The sequence below is a fragment of the Ascaphus truei genome, unplaced genomic scaffold, assembly GCF_040206685.1.
Source record: "Ascaphus truei isolate aAscTru1 unplaced genomic scaffold, aAscTru1.hap1 HAP1_SCAFFOLD_317, whole genome shotgun sequence".
Lineage (NCBI taxonomy): Eukaryota > Metazoa > Chordata > Amphibia > Anura > Ascaphidae > Ascaphus > Ascaphus truei.
This window is the reverse complement of record NW_027456147.1, coordinates 326720-346211: the sequence shown is the minus strand read 5'-3', so window position 1 is coordinate 346211 and position 19492 is coordinate 326720. Positions and strand designations below refer to the sequence as shown.

The 19492-nt window shown below is 42.6% G+C and overlaps 1 protein-coding gene across 4 annotated transcripts in view; it reads left to right on the top strand.

Moving 5' to 3' along the window:
- LOC142483298 (importin-8-like) overlaps positions 1 to 19492 on the top strand; it is a 101444-nt gene that overhangs the window by 25740 nt on the left and 56212 nt on the right. For all 4 annotated transcript variants that reach the window (XM_075583399.1, XM_075583401.1, XM_075583400.1 and 1 more), the window contains 3 exons: positions 17150 to 17239; positions 17324 to 17489; positions 17800 to 17960. In XM_075583399.1, coding sequence (XP_075439514.1) covers positions 17150 to 17239; positions 17324 to 17489; positions 17800 to 17960 — 417 coding nt within the window. The remainder of the gene's footprint in view (positions 1 to 17149; positions 17240 to 17323; positions 17490 to 17799; positions 17961 to 19492) is intronic.

Genomic DNA, 19492 nt, shown 5'->3' with positions numbered 1-19492 from the left:
TCACCAGGTCCTCATACAGTAGAGTACATTCTCGAATACCTTTAGAATAAAAATACAGTATATATAAATATACAGTATAAATATTGCACAGTATACTGTAATGTTAAATAACCCATCCTGTTCTTTTTCCCTTCATACTGTAACAGTATCCTCATTGTGTCTGCGGTACAGTAGTTCATTGAGAGAGGAGAGGTTTTGTGTACATCATTACTGCTGTTTATATACTGTACATTTGACTGCACAAGCAGATTTGACGAACACAAGGCCCCCCCTCCCCCTTGGGCACCCTTTTTCCTAGAACGACAAGAAAACAAAAACTTTGTTCAGTTACTATACTGTACTGTATGTGCGTATACAGTATGGTAGAACTACTGTACAGTAGGTGGCTGGTGCAGCTTTCTCTGGAAAGAAAAAAATGGAGCAGTTAGTAGGCAGTTACTGTAGTATGTCAAACTAGTCTACTGTACTGTATACTGGAACTACTGTATACTCTGACTATTGGGAAAGCTAAAATCTGTGCCATACTTACCTGTATCATACTGTACCTACTGTACAATACTACAGCACTGTACTACTTTCCTGATGCTTGTCCATTGCGCGCGATGACAATGGGCAACACAGTGGCAATATGGTCTATATATTTATTGCATCGTTCCTCGGTGAGTACATCGTTCCAAAAACTCATTATGGCTGTATACAACTCGTCCTTCTTGGAGGGTTTCGCCACTTTACGGATGTGGTCCTTCAGCTGATGCCAGACCATTTCGATCGGATTGAAGTCTGGTGATCTGTGATTGGAAAGAAAGGACAATTAGTTTAAGAGATACAGTACACAGTAAAAACAGTGGGGAACATATAAATGGGACACGGTCTACTGCACTTACTCCGCTGGCGTCTTCACCCAGTTGATGCCGCGCTCAAGGATATGCGCCGTCGACGCGGTGTGCTTGGGATCATTGTCCTGGTAAAAGCGATGACCATTGGGAAAGTCTTCTGTGATGTATCGCACTATCACGGGCACAATGTTGTCTTGGAAGAAATCTTTATTCATGATTCCTATAGCAAGAAAAGAAAAGTGCTCAATAGTACAGTACAGTGCATACGGTAAGGCAACACTAGTCAAGTACAGTGCATTAGGCGGCATTATATTTGAGAAATTGTACCTTCAAAGACGACAATGCATCCCGGTCCACGCCTAGAGATGGCACCCCACACATGCAGCTTCACAGGGTGTTTTGGCCGTGGCTTCAAAGTTATGCGGCCTTTTTTGTGGAACGCAAATCTTGCAAATCTCTCCAGCGACACAGTAGACTCATCAGTGAAGATGCAATCCTGGAAAGTCTCACCGCTGTCGATCCATGCCTGGGCCTGGAGCACTCTTTTGATTTTGTTTGCGTCCCGTATCATGGGGTACGCTCTGTAATGACAATGAATAAAAAATGTTAGCGTCACAGCGCAGTACAGTTTGCAAAACAACATGTTTACTTTACAGTACAGTACCTCCTGTACTGTCCACTACTAACCTCACACGTCCATATTTCCATCCAATTCTGCGTCTCATCTTCTTTATGCTGCTCTCGGATACAGTCAGATTGTGGTTTTCCTGAAGAGTGTTTTTAACCCTTAATGCGCTCCTCTCATCATTCTCCTCACTTATTCTGTCCACCAGAAGAGTAGTCTCCCTACAATGCAAAGAAATTATATTGTGTTATTAATATGCAGCAATATAAAATGTATATTGTATACTGTACATGTAATGTTGTAATATACAGTAAATATAAATATACAAAAAATGTATACTGCTGTACTATAAATATAAATAGACAAAATATACAGTATACAGTACTGTTGTAATATAAATATACTATATAAATACGGTATACTGTTGTTACTGTATATCATAATAAATACACATCATATACTGTATATTCCGTTGTCAGATGAATTGCAATATACCAAAAGTGTATACTGCTGCACAAAAAATATAAATTGACCACACATACAGTACAGTACACTACAGTATATACTGTTGTAATATAATAAATATACTATATAAATACGGTATACTGTTGTTATATCATAATAAATACACATCATATACTGTATATTCCGTTGTCAGATGAATTGCAATATACCAAAAGTGTATACTGCTGCACAAAAAATATAAATTGACCACACATACAGTACACTACAGTATATACTGTTGTAATATAATAAATATACTATATAAATACGGTATACTGTTGTTATATCATAATAAATACACATCATATACTGTATATTCCGTTGTCAGATGAATTGCAATATACCAAAAGTGTATACTGCTGCTCAAAAAATATAAATTGACCACACATACAGTACACTACAGTATATACTGTTGTAATATAATAAATATACTATATAAATACGGTATACTGTTGTTATATCATAATAAATACACATCATATACTGTATATTCCGTTGTCAGATGAATTGCAATATACCAAAAGTGTATACTGCTGCACAAAAAATATAAATTGACCACACATACAGTACACTACAGTATATACTGTTGTAATATAATAAATATACTATATAAATACGGTATACTGTTATATCATAATAAATACACATCATATACTGTATATTCCGTTGTCAGATGAATTGCAATATACCAAAAGTGTATACTGCTGCACAAAAAATATAAATTGACCACACATACAGTACACTACAGTATATACTGTTGTAATATAATAAATATACTATATAAATACGGTATACTGTTGTTATATCATAATAAATACACATCATATACTGTATATTCCGTTGTCAGATGAATTGCAATATACCAAAAGTGTATACTGCTGCACAAAAAATATAAATTGACCACACATACAGTACACTACAGTATATACTGTTGTAATATAATAAATATACTATATAAATACGGTATACTGTAGATGTACACTACAGTTTTCTATATTTTTTTTGGTTAAGTTTTATAAATACAGTATACTTACGCATTTGTTACCCTTGGTGCCTTTTTGCGGTCTCTGTTTTTTCCTTGTGCATGATAGCACACAGTGCTTGATGGCACAACGAGGCCAGAAGCAGTTAACCAGCGCTGGATATCTGCAATTCGTTTTCCGCTCGTGTACATCTCCTTCATTCGCATGCTGAGATCCTTGGAAATCTTCTTAACAGGCATTGCTGCGAGTACTGTAGAAAGAAATACAAACACAAGAATGTGTATTCGATGTTTAGTCGATGTGTATTCAATGTGCAGTGAATCCACAAAATGGATGGTGTATTTATATGTTAATGACTCACATAACAGACCACCCACTTTCAACACCTGTACCTGGCAGCCATGCATAAAAGGTTGTACACGTTGCATAGCCCACCACTTGCTGATCTTTATCTGAGGCATTGTCCAGATACTGCATTGTGCCTCCCGCTTACATGGAGCAGCCCCGGTTCTATGGACGAAAGAATCATCTCACCTCTGCTGTGCCTGCCACACTGAAAAAAAGAAAGGCAGTTACCGTTTCCAAGCCAAAGGCAAAGCGACAGGCTAAGGCCAACAAAGAAAACCTTCTGCTGACCCCAAAGGCTAAGGCTTTTAAAACACGTCGGCCTTATTATGTGAAGAAGAAATACGGTACTGTGCTCGGTACGCAAGACGCATGGCAGCCAACTCACCGAATCCGCAGACCACTTGCTCCCATATGCTTCGACGACTCTGCTGTAGCTGTCCCGGAAATCTTCAGCCCGGCTTCTCCACCCCCATCTTCTCCGGTTCCATCTGAAGATGCTGCTGCCTCTGAAATCAACGGGTCACTGTCTCCTTTGCTCTTGGACGACTCTGCTTCTCTCCCGGAAATCCAGCGGTCACCTTCTCCATCCCTCTTCCACCACGCTGCAGCTTCTCCTGTACCGGGCATCCCCAGGTCACCTCTTCCACTCTCCATCGATGCCGCTTCTCTCCAGGGAACCCCCATCTCATCCTCCGTTGCACCCATCCCCCCAGATCTCCAGATGCCATGCACAAGCAGCTCGTTGGACCGGATCCTGAATGGGCTAAGTGTGGATCTCCCCGGGAATTCTAGTGTGCTGGCAAAGCTAGATCTGCTTCTGGAGTCGGTGCTACAAATGGAGCAGCGGCTGGATCAACGGATGCACAAGATAGAGGCAGACATAGCGGGCATACATTATTTGCTCGGTGTTAATGCCCCTGTTTCCCCGACGCTGGAGCAGGGGGGTGACATGGATGTGATGCATGGTACCTTTGACCCCCTTCCATCACCAAGCACACCCCCTCCACCAGAAGATACAGTGTACTATGCTATTGAGGAGGACATGACAACCCCATCAAGACCACGCCAGGAGACAACCCGGCGACCACTACCGGAGGAAAGCTTCCTCCCAGACACCCTACCATTGCCCATCGCCTCAAGTACACCCGCTCACAAAAGACTTCCTACACCCGCTCGCATACAAACAGTGCCCGACATCTCCCTGTGCGATCTGCCACCGGCGCTGAGGGAGAAGTATAGGGTGAGGAGTGCTGGTATACCACACAAGTATGCCTTGATCATATTTAAACACCATGTTCCCTACACATTGTACTGCGAGTGGGTGTTCAAAGTGAACTATGATGGGAATCGCCAAAAAAATGCCCTTCCTGCCAATTTAAGGAAAAAGATTGTGGAAGAAATGCAGCGCTATTATCCTGTTACAGATCCTGTAATGAGAGGCGTTAGAGACTGCATTAATGGCGTTTTGCGCCATGCAAGGCATCGGCCATGGCTGGAAAATGGGGAGGACTTTCAGTGAGACCATACTGTAATGTTGTGCTGTACTGTACAGTACATGTTTTACCCTATAGTACCTGCTGTACTTAAACAAAGGATACTGTATGTTGTTGTGTGTTGCACGGTTTTTGTACTGTATTTGTAAATAAAAGTTTTTAGTGGCGACTTCAGCAATAAAAGAACTGGTTACTTTATCTCACACACAGTACTACAGTACAAACTGCTTTTTGCTGCCAGACTGCAAACCCGCAAGACCAGCAACATTGTAACAAAAGAGCAATGAGCGCGCAATTGGCGTGGGAACTTCTGTTCTAAGGCCCCTATAAATAATATTCTTTATTTTATTTATAAACTCACATTTATAAACCCCGTCACCCACCCCCGCTAAACACAATAAAAAATAATCACACACAGCATCCCCGCAATAAATAAATAAATACAAATAAATACATTTGAAATACATTTTTATTGATAGTGTAGATGTGCAGGGGGTCTCTGGAGCTGAAGCGCACAGGTTTCAGGTCTGGGGACCCCGTGCCCCCCGAGATACAGGCCCCTTTAGGGGGTGCCGGTATCCCTCTGCTCTGCTTGGTTTACAGGCCGCGATCACGTGACCGCGGCCTGTAAACCAAGCAGAGCAGAGGGATACCGGCACCCCCTAAAGGGGCCTGTATCTCGGGGGGCACGGGGTCCCCAGACCTGAAACCTGTGCGCTTCAGCTCCGGAGAACATCTACACTGTGAATAAAACACACACATCATTAAAGAATCATTCTTTAGCTTAGCGGCTATGCGCTATGGTAAAGAAGCAGCATTTCTGTCTTTTTAATAATATTGTAGAGTGAGCAGGGGGTTCCCTGAGACAGAAATCTAATCTCAGGGGACCCCCTGCTCCTGCACAATATTATTAAAAGTTCAGAAACGAGGCTTCATTAGCATAGCGTATAGCCGCTAAGGTAATGAAGGGGTTAAGGCATAATAACCAATAAATACATTCAATACACTACCCACTACCCATGGCAACCTCCGCTGCTGTACAGTAAAACAGAGAAAAAAAATAACACTTTCAAAGTAATGTCCCCTAACCCCTTAATCACCATAGCGGTTATTAACCGCTACAGTCATGAAGGGGTTAACCCGCCCTCACCCACCACTCGGGACGCCTACTGTACATACCCTCCCACTCTAACCCCCCACCCCGTGAGGCCTAACCACCCTCAACCCTCACCCACTAACTACCCACAAGGGAGGCCTACCCACATACCGTTGGGGAAACACCCCACCCCCACCCCAGTACCCACAATAAAATCAGTACAATCACCCACAATAAACAGCATTCTATTTATTAAATACATTACCCACCCCCTGTGCCCCCCCCCCATAAATACAAGATTTATTCTTTTACATTCAGGGTCCATAACGTAGCCCCACGCTAGTCCCCGGTGGGCTGGCAGGGCACCTGGACAGACCTACAGTTTACCAGCAGCATTCCACAGGTTCTGGAGGCCTGCTGGTGGATCCTGCCAGCACCATGGCGCTCAGGTGGTCTCCTTGGGTCACCGTGAGCCACAATTGGGTCCACACGGTAGGCCCAAGGATGTCTGGGAGCCCCGGGTCAAACCCACAGGTGTCTGCGGGGCCTCGGGCGGTTCCCATGGGGGTCTGGGGAACTCACGGGTGCTCACTACGGGTCCGCGGTGCCCCCACAGAAGTGGGACCACACATCATCATCCCCGCACCTACGGCTCGGAGGTGCCCCCACAGAAGTGGGACCACACATCGTCATGCCCGCAGACTACGGGTCCGCGGTGCCCCCACAGAAGTGGGACCACACATCATCATCCCCGCATGTGTCACCCGTGGAACCACCAGCCTGCTACCCTTTAGGATACCCGAGGATTCCCCGCGGGTGGTCTCCAGAGGTCCCACGCAAAACCACGGAAGTAACCCTGAATGTAAAAAAAATAAACCTGGCCTATACATTCAATACATACACCCTCCCCCCCAACACCTACAGTACAATAATGTGCAAAATAACTATTATCCAGATATGGATAATAGATTAATTGCCCATTATTAAAAACATTAACTAGCATATACAAATAAATAAAGTACTACTGACCTCATCAATACGAAGTGTCCGACGCCAGCGCCTTCCTTCTCTTGCCCACACAAAACATAGCCAAAACCAAGCCAATACATTGCAATTACATTCAGATATCAATTAACCCCTTAAACACCTTATCGGATAATAACCGCAAAGGTAATTAAGGGGTTAAGCCACACAGGCACGATACCCACCCTTCACCCATGAATTTGTACTGTGGCTTCATCATGCAACTATATATATATACTGTATATATATACATACAGAGAGAAAGAGAGAGAGAGAGATATATACAGTATATATATATACACACGTTATATACACACCCATGATAAACCAAATATACAGTACAAATAAATGTAGAAGGGTTATCAAAACCATACTGTTCTACAACTAAACACTTCTCCATACAGACACTACATTAAAATCAATTTCCTTTAAAAATCCTAACTGATCTCACAATCTACTGTACTGTATATGATCACAAACCAATGAAAAAAGTCACATTCCAAAATGCATAAAATCTATGCACCATACTGTATACATTCTGCAAATTAATCAACGTAAACAAAAATCAATTAGCAATCATTATTTAGATCTCTAAACATTTCACACTCAATCATGAACAATGAAACCATTAACAGATTCACGCCTAGAGCAGAACAATTAAGCCTTTGAAAAAATATAAGTACCGACAAAAATACAACCTTTCCAAACCAAGCCTACAGTACCTACAGTATCCCTGACCTTCCTCAAACACACAATACAATACCAAGGAATACATCTACAGTATCTAATTTTAAAATACTTTAAACTCACAAAATAATTAAAAACACATCTAATCCAGCTTTTAAAACATCATCATTTCTTACCCTGAATGTATACTGTACAGTATATCTCTCTAGACATATATATTGTACATACAGTACATACATACAGTGGCAAGAAATGATATACCACAAAAAAAAAAAAATACACAGGTTAAAAAACCTTTTGAAAAAATTAACAAGTTCAATAAAATACATTTCTTTACTGTAGTTCACTTACCATTACTTGCCCCCACCGACTCCCGTTGCCCAGCTTACTCACGAACCAATCCACGATCAGGAACCCATAAAATAATAAACCATTGAAAATAATAAACATTAAACTAAAAATCCAAACCAATCCACGGGTCTTCTACTTGTAATACACCTTCATCTGTATTCTTCTTTCTTCTATCTCCTTCCGGGCGGGGCAGGGCGTGGTCTTCTTTCCATCATCGGCCACGCCCTTGTCTTTTTCCTTCTCCGGAGGTCCTTCCTCCGCGGCGTCTGGCTGCAAAATGAGACGACATAGGCTTTTAAAGGCCTATGACGTCACATTTTGCGTCATGGTTCCCACGGTCCTGATTGGACCGTGAAAACCATGTGTTTTGGCCGATAATAAAAAAATGATGACGTCACTTAAAGGGAATGAAAGCACAGCCAATCAGAATGGCTTTGCTTCAATTGCCTTTAAGTTGACGTCATGAAAAGGCACATGGCCGTGCACACATGGTACTAGAGCCAATCAGAGCGTGGGAACTTTATCCCTACTCTGATTGGCTCTGGTATACCATGTGTCAGGGGCTTGGGGGAGAAAGGATGTGACGTCAATGAAAACCTGTCACGTGGTACGGTAGCCAATCAGAGCGTGGGAACTTTATCCTTATTGACGTCACATCCTTTCTCCCCCAAGCCCCTGACACATGGTATACCAGAGCCAATCAGAGTAGGGATAAAGTTCCCACGCTCTGATTGGCTCTAGTACCATGTGTGCACGGCCATGTGCCTTTTCATGACGTCAACTTAAAGGCAATTGAAGCAAAGCCATTCTGATTGGCTGTGCTTTCATTCCCTTTAAGTGACGTCATCATTTTTTTATTATCGGCCAAAACACATGGTTTTCACGGTCCAATCAGGACCGTGGGAACCATGACGCAAAATGTGACGTCATAGGCCTTTAAAAGCCTATGTCGTCTCATTTTGCAGCCAGACGCCGCGGAGGAAGGACCTCCGGAGAAGGAAAAAGACAAGGGCGTGGCCGATGATGGAAAGAAGACCACGCCCTGCCCCGCCCGGAAGGAGATAGAAGAAAGAAGAATACAGATGAAGGTGTATTACAAGTAGAAGACCCGTGGATTGGTTTGGATTTTTAGTTTAATGTTTATTATTTTCAATGGTTTATTATTTTATGGGTTCCTGATCGTGGATTGGTTCGTGAGTAAGCTGGGCAACGGGAGTCGGTGGGGGCAAGTAATGGTAAGTGAACTACAGTAAAGAAATGTATTTTATTGAACTTGTTAATTTTTTCAAAAGGTTTTTTAACCTGTGTATTTTTTTTTTTTTGTGGTATATCATTTCTTGCCACTGTATGTATGTACTGTATGTACAATATATATGTCTAGAGAGATATACTGTACAGTATACATTCAGGGTAAGAAATGATGATGTTTTAAAAGCTGGATTAGATGTGTTTTTAATTATTTTGTGAGTTTAAAGTATTTTAAAATTAGATACTGTAGATGTATTCCTTGGTATTGTATTGTGTGTTTGAGGAAGGTCAGGGATACTGTAGGTACTGTAGGCTTGGTTTGGAAAGGTTGTATTTTTGTCGGTACTTATATTTTTTCAAAGGCTTAATTGTTCTGCTCTAGGCGTGAATCTGTTAATGGTTTCATTGTTCATGATTGAGTGTGAAATGTTTAGAGATCTAAATAATGATTGCTAATTGATTTTTGTTTACGTTGATTAATTTGCAGAATGTATACAGTATGGTGCATAGATTTTATGCATTTTGGAATGTGACTTTTTTCATTGGTTTGTGATCATATACAGTACAGTAGATTGTGAGATCAGTTAGGATTTTTAAAGGAAATTGATTTTAATGTAGTGTCTGTATGGAGAAGTGTTTGGTTGTAGAACAGTATGGTTTTGATAACCCTTCTACATTTATTTGTACTGTATATTTGGTTTATCATGGGTGTGTATATAACGTGTGTATATATATATATACTGTATATATCTCTCTCTCTCTCTTTCTCTCTGTCTCTCTGTATGTATATATATACAGTATATATATATAGTTGCATGATGAAGCCACAGTACAAATTCATGGGTGAAGGGTGGGTATCGTGCCTGTGTGGCTTAACCCCTTAATTACCTTTGCGGTTATTATCCGATAAGGTGTTTAAGGGGTTAATTGATATCTGAATGTAATTGCAATGTATTGGCTTGGTTTTGGCTATGTTTTGTGTGGGCAAGAGAAGGAAGGCGCTGGCGTCGGACACTTCGTATTGATGAGGTCAGTAGTACTTTATTTATTTGTATATGCTAGTTAATGTTTTTAATAATGGGCAATTAATCTATTATCCATATCTGGATAATAGTTATTTTGCACATTATTGTACTGTAGGTGTTGGGGGGGAGGGTGTATCTATTGAATGTATAGGCCAGGTTTATTTTTTTTACATTCAGGGTTACTTCCGTGGTTTTGCGTGGGACCTCTGGAGACCACCCGCGGGGAATCCTCGGGTATCCTAAAGGGTAGCAGGCTGGTGGTTCCACGGGTGACACATGCGGGGATGATGATGTGTGGTCCCACTTCTGTGGGGGCACCGCGGACCCGTAGTCTGCGGGCATGACGATGTGTGGTCCCACTTCTGTGGGGGCACCTCCGAGCCGTAGGTGCGGGGATGATGATGTGTGGTCCCACTTCTGTGGGGGCACCGCGGACACGTAGTGAGCACCCGTGAGTTCCCCAGACCCCCATGGGAACCACCCGAGGCCCCGCAGACACCTGTGGGTTTGACCCGGGGCTCCCAGACATCCTTGGGCCTACCGTGTGGACCCAATTGTGGCTCACGGTGACCCAAGGAGACCACCTGAGCGCCATGGTGCTGGCAGGATCCACCAGCAGGCCTCCAGAACCTGTGGAATGCTGCTGGTAAACTGTAGGTCTGTCCAGGTGCCCTGCCAGCCCACCGGGGACTAGCGTGGGGCTACGTTATGGACCCTGAATGTAAAAGAATAAATCTTGTATTTATGGGGGGGGGGGCACAGGGGGTGGGTAATGTATTTAATAAATAGAATGCTGTTTATTGTGGGTGATTGTACTGTTTTTATTGTGGGTACTGGGGTGGGGGTGGGGTGTTTCCCCAACGGTATGTGGGTAGGCCTCCCTTGTGGGTACTGACTGGGTGGTTAGGCCTCACGGGTGGGGGGGGGGGTTAGTGTGGGAGGGTATGTAGGCATCCCGAGTGGTGGGTGGGTGAGGGTGGGTTAACCCCTTCATGACTGTAGCGGTTAATAACCGCTATGGTGATTAAGGGGTTAGGGGACATTACTTTGTATGTTTTAATTTTTGTGTCTGTTTTGCAGAAGCGGAGGGGCCATGGCCAGGATGGGGGGGGGGGGTTAACGGTATGTGGGTAGGAGGTGAGGGTGGTTAGCAATGCAGGGAGGGAGATTTACTGGTAACAGAAACATCTCTCTCCCTTCAATGTAATCTGTTTAAAGCCCCCTCCCCCCTAATGTGTGTTTCTGTAAAATCTCTCTCCCTTCAATGTACTGTAATCTGTTTAACAGAAACATTAGGGGGGAAGGGGCTTTAGGCCTTTATATCTCTCTCCCTTCAGTGTAATCTGTTTAACAGAAACATTAGGGGGGAAGGGGCTTTAGGCCTTTATATCTCTCTCCCTTCAGTGTAATCTGCTTAACACAAACATTAGGGGGGAAGGGGTTTTTAAACAATGCTGTGTATAATGTATAAGGTTTTTTACAATTAGATAGATGTAATCCTTGGTATTGTAAGGGTTAGTTTGTTTTTAAATGGTCTTTTCTGGTTGTTACTTACAGTATATATTGATTTTGGTTTACTTGCTTGGTTAAAATACTGTAGTTAAGTTGACTTGTTTGGAAGTGTTTGTACAGTATTTACTGGTAGAGTAGCTTGCAATTATATTGTTAACATTCATTTGCAGAATGTACAGTACTGTATATGGTGCATAGATTTAATGCTATGCATCATTTACAGTATACAATGTACAGTACTGTAAATGCAATGTACTGTGTGGATTGTAATGTTATGTTTTATACTGTACAGTATGCTATTCATTAACTTCATTGCTCTACACATCTAGGGATTTCATTCCACCTTACCACCTTTCCTACACATGATTTGTGCTGTAGGCATTGGTTACTGTATATTACTGTATGCTAATGCAGATGTGTGATGCTTTGAGACTGTCATTTATACTTTGACAAGTCTACCTTTTGGTGTGTAGTGTGCATTATCCTTAGCGTTGTATAGGTGCCTTTAAACCCAGTAACCTATTGTGATTCACTTTGATTCTCCCTAGTGTTTTTTGAGTCACTATCCTTTTCATGTTTAGGGTTGACAGTGTGTGTCGTTCCCTAGTGCTGTTCATTAGTGTTTAAGGGTCCATGCCTCTTTTTTAAGTGTTTTTAAATCATGTACTGTTTATTCATCCCTTTTTGCACTGTGTCAAATAAATAAACAAATATATCAATTGCATACCTGAGTGCTCCCATACGGGTTACTTTTTTCTCTTTTCACTCACATACAGTATGTATATATATATATATATACAGTATATATATATATATATATATATATATATATATATATATATACAGTATATATATATATATATATATATATATATATATATATATATATATATATATATATATAAATATAGCTGTATGATATATATATATATATATATATATATATATATACACACAGTGTATATATGTATACTGTATATGTATACTGTATATATATATATATATATATATATATATATATATATATATATATATATATATATATATATATATATATATATATATATATATATACAGTGTATATATATATATACAAAGTATATACTGTACAGTATATATTTATTTCTCTTCATGTCTTTATTTATTTATTTAGATTTATTTATTAATTGTGGGGCTGCTGTGCGTGAATTTTTTTTATTGGGGGTGAGGGGGGTGTTTGGCCCTTGGTGTGAGTTTACGACTTGCAGCAGCAGCACAATGAATAAATAAATATAAATAAATAAATGACAATAAATACATTTGAAATACATTTTTATTGATAGTGTACATGTGCAGGGGGTCTCCGGAGCTGAAGCGCACAGGTTTCAGGTCTGGGGACCCCGTGCCCCCCGAGATACAGGCCCCTTTAGGGGGTGCCGGTATCCCTCTGCTCTGCTTGGTTTACAGGCCGCGATCACGTGATCGGGACCTTTAAACGCAGAGCACTCAGCACTCAGAAACACAGGCCAGACAGATTTAAACACACACACAATAGGGGGAGGTTTTTTTACATAGCTTGCAGGGAAGCTTAACGCACACACAATAGGGGGATAGGGGGAGGGTTTTTTACATAGATTAGAGAGAAGGCAGGGCGTTTTAAAAGCGAGAATAGGGGAGGGGGTTTTACATAGATTTTATTTATTTATTTAGATTTATTTATTAATTGTGGGGCTGCTGTGCGTGAATTTTTTTTATTGGGGGTGAGGGGGGTGTTTGGCCCTTGGTGTGAGTTTACGACTTGCAGCAGCAGAACAATGAATAAATAAATATAAATAAATAAATGACAATAAATACATTTGAAATACATTTTTATTGATAGTGTACATGTGCAGGGGGTCTCCGGAGCTGAAGCGCACAGGTTTCAGGTCTGGGGACCCCGTGCCCCCCGAGATACAGGCCCCTTTAGGGGGTGCCGGTATCCCTCTGCTCTGCTTGGTTTACAGGCCGCGATCACGTGATCGGACCTTTAAACCAAGCAGAGGGCTACCGGCAGCCCCTAAAGGGGCCTGTATCTCGGGGGGCACGGGGTCCCCAGACCTAAAACCAACGCGGTTCAGCTCCGGAGACCCCCTGCACATCTACACTATCAATAAAAATGTATTTCAAATGTATTTATTGTCATTTATTTATTTATTTATTTTTTGGCGGCTGCTGTGTGTGTGTATTTTTTTATTGTGGGTAGCGGGAGGGTGGGTGAATGGGGTATTCGCCCCAACGATGGTTGGGGAGGGCTTGCGGGGGGGGGGGGGGGGTAGCGGGAGGGCTTAACCCCTTCATGACCGTAGCGGTATTAACTGCTACGATCGTGAAGGGGTTAAGTGCACCCGCAACCCCCCCCCCCCCCCCTCCCGCAAGTCCTAAACTCACACCAAGGGCCGGCCAAATACCCCCCTCACCCATCCCCACTACACACAATAAAGCGGGCACGGTGGGTTAACCCCTTCATTGCCTTAGCGGCTATCCGCTATGGTAATGACGCAGCATTTTCCGTATTTTTAATAATATTGATCAGGAGCAGGGGGGGGGGGGTTCCCTGAGCATTAATTTCTGGCTCAGGGAACCCCCTGCTCACTGTACAATATTATTAAATCTCTCTCTGCTGCAAACACATCTCGCCCCCAGTATGTGCAGTAATTTACTGAACATGTACTGTAGAATAAATGCATAGTTTTATTTATTCGGGTTTATTACACAGTATACTGTATGGCCGGAAAACATCAGCATACAGTACAATATAATCCATCGAAATCCCCCCATTAGCCGTTTTCTTTTCTGAGGAAAAACAAAATGAAAAGTTTTAATGTACAGTAATGGTCAGCCCCCTAAAGAAGTTCCCAGCCAGCCCCACCAAAATAATACGGCAAAAATACAGTACTCACCATACTGTACAGTATTACTAAATTTCCCATTCAGCTTGCGCTGGCGCCGGCCCACTTCCAGTCCAGCTTTCATCATTTTGCAGAGGGACTAGCCCACCTGTAGTCAGCGGGAAATCGCTTAGGTACATGCAAGCTTCATCAAAACTGGCTGCGAAATCCATCTCAGAGTTGTCACCGACGGCGGGACCATGATGATAAGCTGGTGCTGCTGCTGGTTCTGGTTCTGGTTCTGGCGCATTGCTTGGCAGGGACTGTCGCTTCTTATTTCGTTTTAACACGACCCTTCGCCTTTTGCCGCCTCCATTATCATAGATACGGGAAAAACCCTGTGACACACACCAATACCCTCCAACAAATTGGGGCTCAATACGGTGAAAACAGGGGTCACTACATAACCTTTTCCTTATTGCATGCTTCCACAAATGAGGAGTTGGCGAAAATCTGTAAAAGTCATAATTTTCGATAAAATACTAATAAATTTGAACAACTGTTGCCATCTTATCCTCTGTTGCATTAATAGCGGCCCATATCAAATAAGCATAACTTCTGTCAGGTTTTTGGAACACGGGCTCCACTTGAACACTCATGTCTCTGTAGAATAGTGTAAGTGAAAATGATCTTTGTCTTTATTTAATACATTACTGTATGTAAAGCCTAAATTGATACATTTTTTGCAACTCTTCCTTCAGTCTCAAGGACAAGTTACACAATAGCATACTGTACTGGGATAAAGTAACTTTTTTTTGGAAACGAAACAACTTGCAAAGGCCACACATTACTTAAGTCATGAGTTTATGCCATCTGGTGGACAATCGAAACATCGCAGCCTAGTAAATCATTCTCATTATCATTTAACAGATCAGGCCCCCGTCAGCCAGGCATGAACCGTGGCTGGGAAGGCAAACGCAACGAAGCATGCAAGAGGTGAGCAGCGGCGGATTCCAGGTTTCTGCCAGGTACAAACCAGGCATTTGCTCGAATAAAGTGTGTCGGTGCAGTACGTCCAATAAAGCATTTTCCATTTTTTGTTGGAAAGGGGGGGGGGGGGGAGGGGGAGAGACTTTCTGATAAGGGGAAGGGGGGGTAGGGTAATTGACAAACTGATGGGAAGGGGTAGCGGGGAGAACACAGAAGTTTTTTAAGGCAAAGAAGTGGAATATTCTGCAATGGCCGAGTCAATCACCTGATCTCAACCCGTTCGAGCATGCATTTCACTTGCTGAAGACAAAACTTAAGGCAGAAAGACCCACGAACAAAGAACTGAAGACAGCTGCAGTAGAGGCCTGGCAAAGCATCACAAAGGAGGAAACCCAGCGTTTGGTGGTGTCCATGCGTTCCAGACTTCAAGCAGTCATTGCCTGCAAAGGATTTTTGACAAAGTATTAAAAATGAACATTTTATTTATGATTGTGTTAATTTGTCCAATTACATTTGAGCCCCTGAAATAAGGGGACTGTGTATGAAAATGGTTGCAATTCCTAAAGTTTCATACGATATTTTTGTTCTACCCCTTGAATTAAAGCTGAAAGTCTGCACTTCTATTGCATCTCGGTTGTTTCATTTCAAATTCATTGTGGTGGCGTACAGAGCCAAAATTATGAAAATTGTCAGTGTCCAATTATTTCCGGACCTAACTTTATATGAGTGACGAATATTTAAAAGAAATGATATATGTCTACTTACGTGGGGTTCAAATAGTTTGTTTGCGACACAATTTCTCATATGTATAACAGCGGTTTTAGCATAATCTTTGTCATGTAAATACTGTAGTGTGCACTTTTTTAATATTTGCTTTTGAAAAAATACACTAAGTAAAAATGTTTTATAAAACAGCAATAATACAAAACAAGTAAATGAATGTTTGACGAGGGCATCAACAGTAAGCTTTCCCTCTCTGTACTTTTACAAACACCTCATCCTAAATTCTTTATCTTATTGGTAGTAACCACACGAAATGGTAACTCGGTAAGACAAAAATAAACCACTGGTCTGAGCGAGATCAGCCATTCTGTAAGACTGTAATATGTGTGTGATATATGTGCATACTGTATAGTATATTTCAAGACATAGATTTGTCTACATATGTGTCCAGTACTGTATTGGTCTTAATTTAATCTTTGTGATCCTGATGAATAAGCACAGCTTGTTGGCTTTGTCAAGATAGCATGTTTATAGCATGCACAAAACATCACACAAAGATCCAAGGTTGGACTGAAATGTTGATCCAGTTCAATAAATGTTATACTTTTTTAATCAAGACCATAGAAGTGTCTGGATATTCTTCTCTTCTCCTTCTATAGACAGTCGACAGGTTGGTTTGTCTCAATTCTGACCTTGTAATTCCAGATGTTCCCACAGATGTAGTATTTGTAATTTTTTTTTGCTGTGTTTGGATTCTGCAACACGTTGACACCGCAGAGCAGAGTGAGGCAGACCATGGTATATATTATTCATAGCACAATGTTTTTACTTAATATGTTCATTTTTCACTTCCTTACAGAAATCTGTATACAAGGATCAGATGGAAGGTTTTCTTCAGAATCAGGTCTTCCCCCTCTTCTCCTCTGACCTGGGCTACCTCCGGGCAAGAGTGCGTTCTTACGGTCGGTTGAATTATTAATAAAGCGAGTGGCTGTATCCCAACGTCTTACATGTTCTTTCTCTTGTGTTACAGTCCTGCTGGGTCCTTCACTCATTCAGTACATTAAAATTCCATAATGAGCTGAACCTGAGAAATGCGGTGGAGTTGGCAAAGAAAAGTCTCATTGGGGATAAAGAGCTGCCGGTGAAAGTGGAGGCTGCGATCGCACTGCAGATGTTGATAAGCAACCAGGGGCCAGGTAAGACAAGTGATGGATATTTGTGAAGCATTATGCTGTTTATGGTTCCTAGAAGGGATAATTGCGGGATCTAACAATGTTCTCCCCTTACTCTCTGTCTGTTATGAATCTGACATGTATTTGGCACTGAATCCATTCTTTCTTTTGCTACCTCTTCTATTTTCTTGGCTTTCTTGTGATTGGCTCTCTTGCTGCATGTAATTTGGCTGCTGCCTCATGGTTGGCTGCTTTATTATTGGCTGTCTTGTGATTTGGATCTTTGCTGTGTTGTCTTGTAGTTACTTCCTGACTGCAGCTTTGTGTCTCCTAGCTAAAGAGCATATGAGACCATACATCAGGCATGTTATGCAAGAACTGCTTCACATAGTCAAAGAGACGGAGAACGATGACCTGACCAACGTTATTCAGAAGATGATCTGTGAATACAGTCAGGAGGTGGCACCCATTGCAGTAGACATGACAAGGCATCTGGTAAGTGGGAAAATATTTTCTTTATATGTAATGTATAATTAAGCTTGGCCCCCTGCAGAATCACTTACCAGAATGCCCTCCTACTGTCTCTGTACGTCCTTCCTACCTATCAATTAGATTGTAAGCTCTTCGGAGCAGGAACTCCTTTTCCTAAATGTTACTTTTATGTCTGAAGCACTGATCTGTTTATTTGTTATTTATATATGATTGTCAAGTGTATTACGGCTGTGAAGCGCTATGTACATTAATGGCGCTATATAAATAAAGACATATACATATTTTTATCTTTCATTATAAGGCACCAAGATATTGTGCAAGGTACCCTATTTCCTCTATTCTAAGACGCCATCGATTCTAAGACGCACCCTTGATTTAATAAAAAAAATGTGGGGAAAAAAAACACTATATTAAATGGGCAGATGTTTTTTTTTTTTAAACTAGCAAACAGTAGCATACATTTATCTGCACTAGAGAGAGGCAGACACAGAATGGGGAGAGAATTAGACAGTATCGGATAAGCAGAGAGAGAATGGATGGGCGGAGGAAGGAGGGGGGGAGGAGGGAATGGAGGGATGGTAGGAGAAGGTGATGGGGGAGGGAGACAGTAGAGGGGAGGGAGACAGTAGAGGGGAGGGAGACAGTAGAGGGGAGGGAGACAGTAGAGGGGAGGGAGACAGTAGAGGGGAGGGAGACAGTAGAGGGGAGGGAGACAGTAGAGGGGAGGGAGACAGTAGAGGGGAGGGAGACAGTAGAGGGGAGGGAGACAGTGGAGGGGAGGGGGGGAGGGAGACAGTGGAGGGGAGGGGGGGAGGGAGACAGTAGAGGGGAGGGGGGGAGGGAGACAGTGGAGGGGAGGGGGGGAGGGAGACAGTGGAGTGGAGGGGGGGAGGGAGACAGTGGAGTGGAGGGGGGGAGGGAGACAGTGGAGTGGAGGGGGGGAGGGGGGGACACACAGACACATACACCCACACACACAGTGTGACAGAGAAACACACAGAGAGACACATACACAAACACAGAGTGACAGAGACAAGGGAGGGGTCGGAGGGCTCGTGGGGCTGGCAGCCGATGCTGTGAGTAGCAGAGGGGGGGGCGGAGGGTTAATGGGGCAGGAAGCTGTGAGTAGCAGAGAGGGGGGGGCGGAGGGTTCATGGGGCTGGAAGCTGTGAGTAGCAGAGGGCTCATGGGACTGGCAGTCACAGCTGTGAGTAGCAGAGGGCTCGTGGGGCTGAAAGCTGTGAGTAGCAGAGGGCTCGTGGGGCTGGAAGCTGTCTGGGGCGGTCAGCTCGTGGTGCCGCTACAGCCGCACTCCTGTGGGTCGCAGAGGGGGGCCAGCACTTCAAGCAACCAACATGAGACAAGGGGGAGAGCGGGCGGGGGGGCCGTAGTTCAAGCAGCAGGTTACCGCGCTTTTTGGTAAAACACTGAAAGCTGCACGCCCTCAGTCTGCAGGTTTTTTTTTTTTTTTAAGTACATCGATTCTAAAACGCACCCCTATTTCAGAGATGTGAAATTGGGAAAAAAAGTGCGTC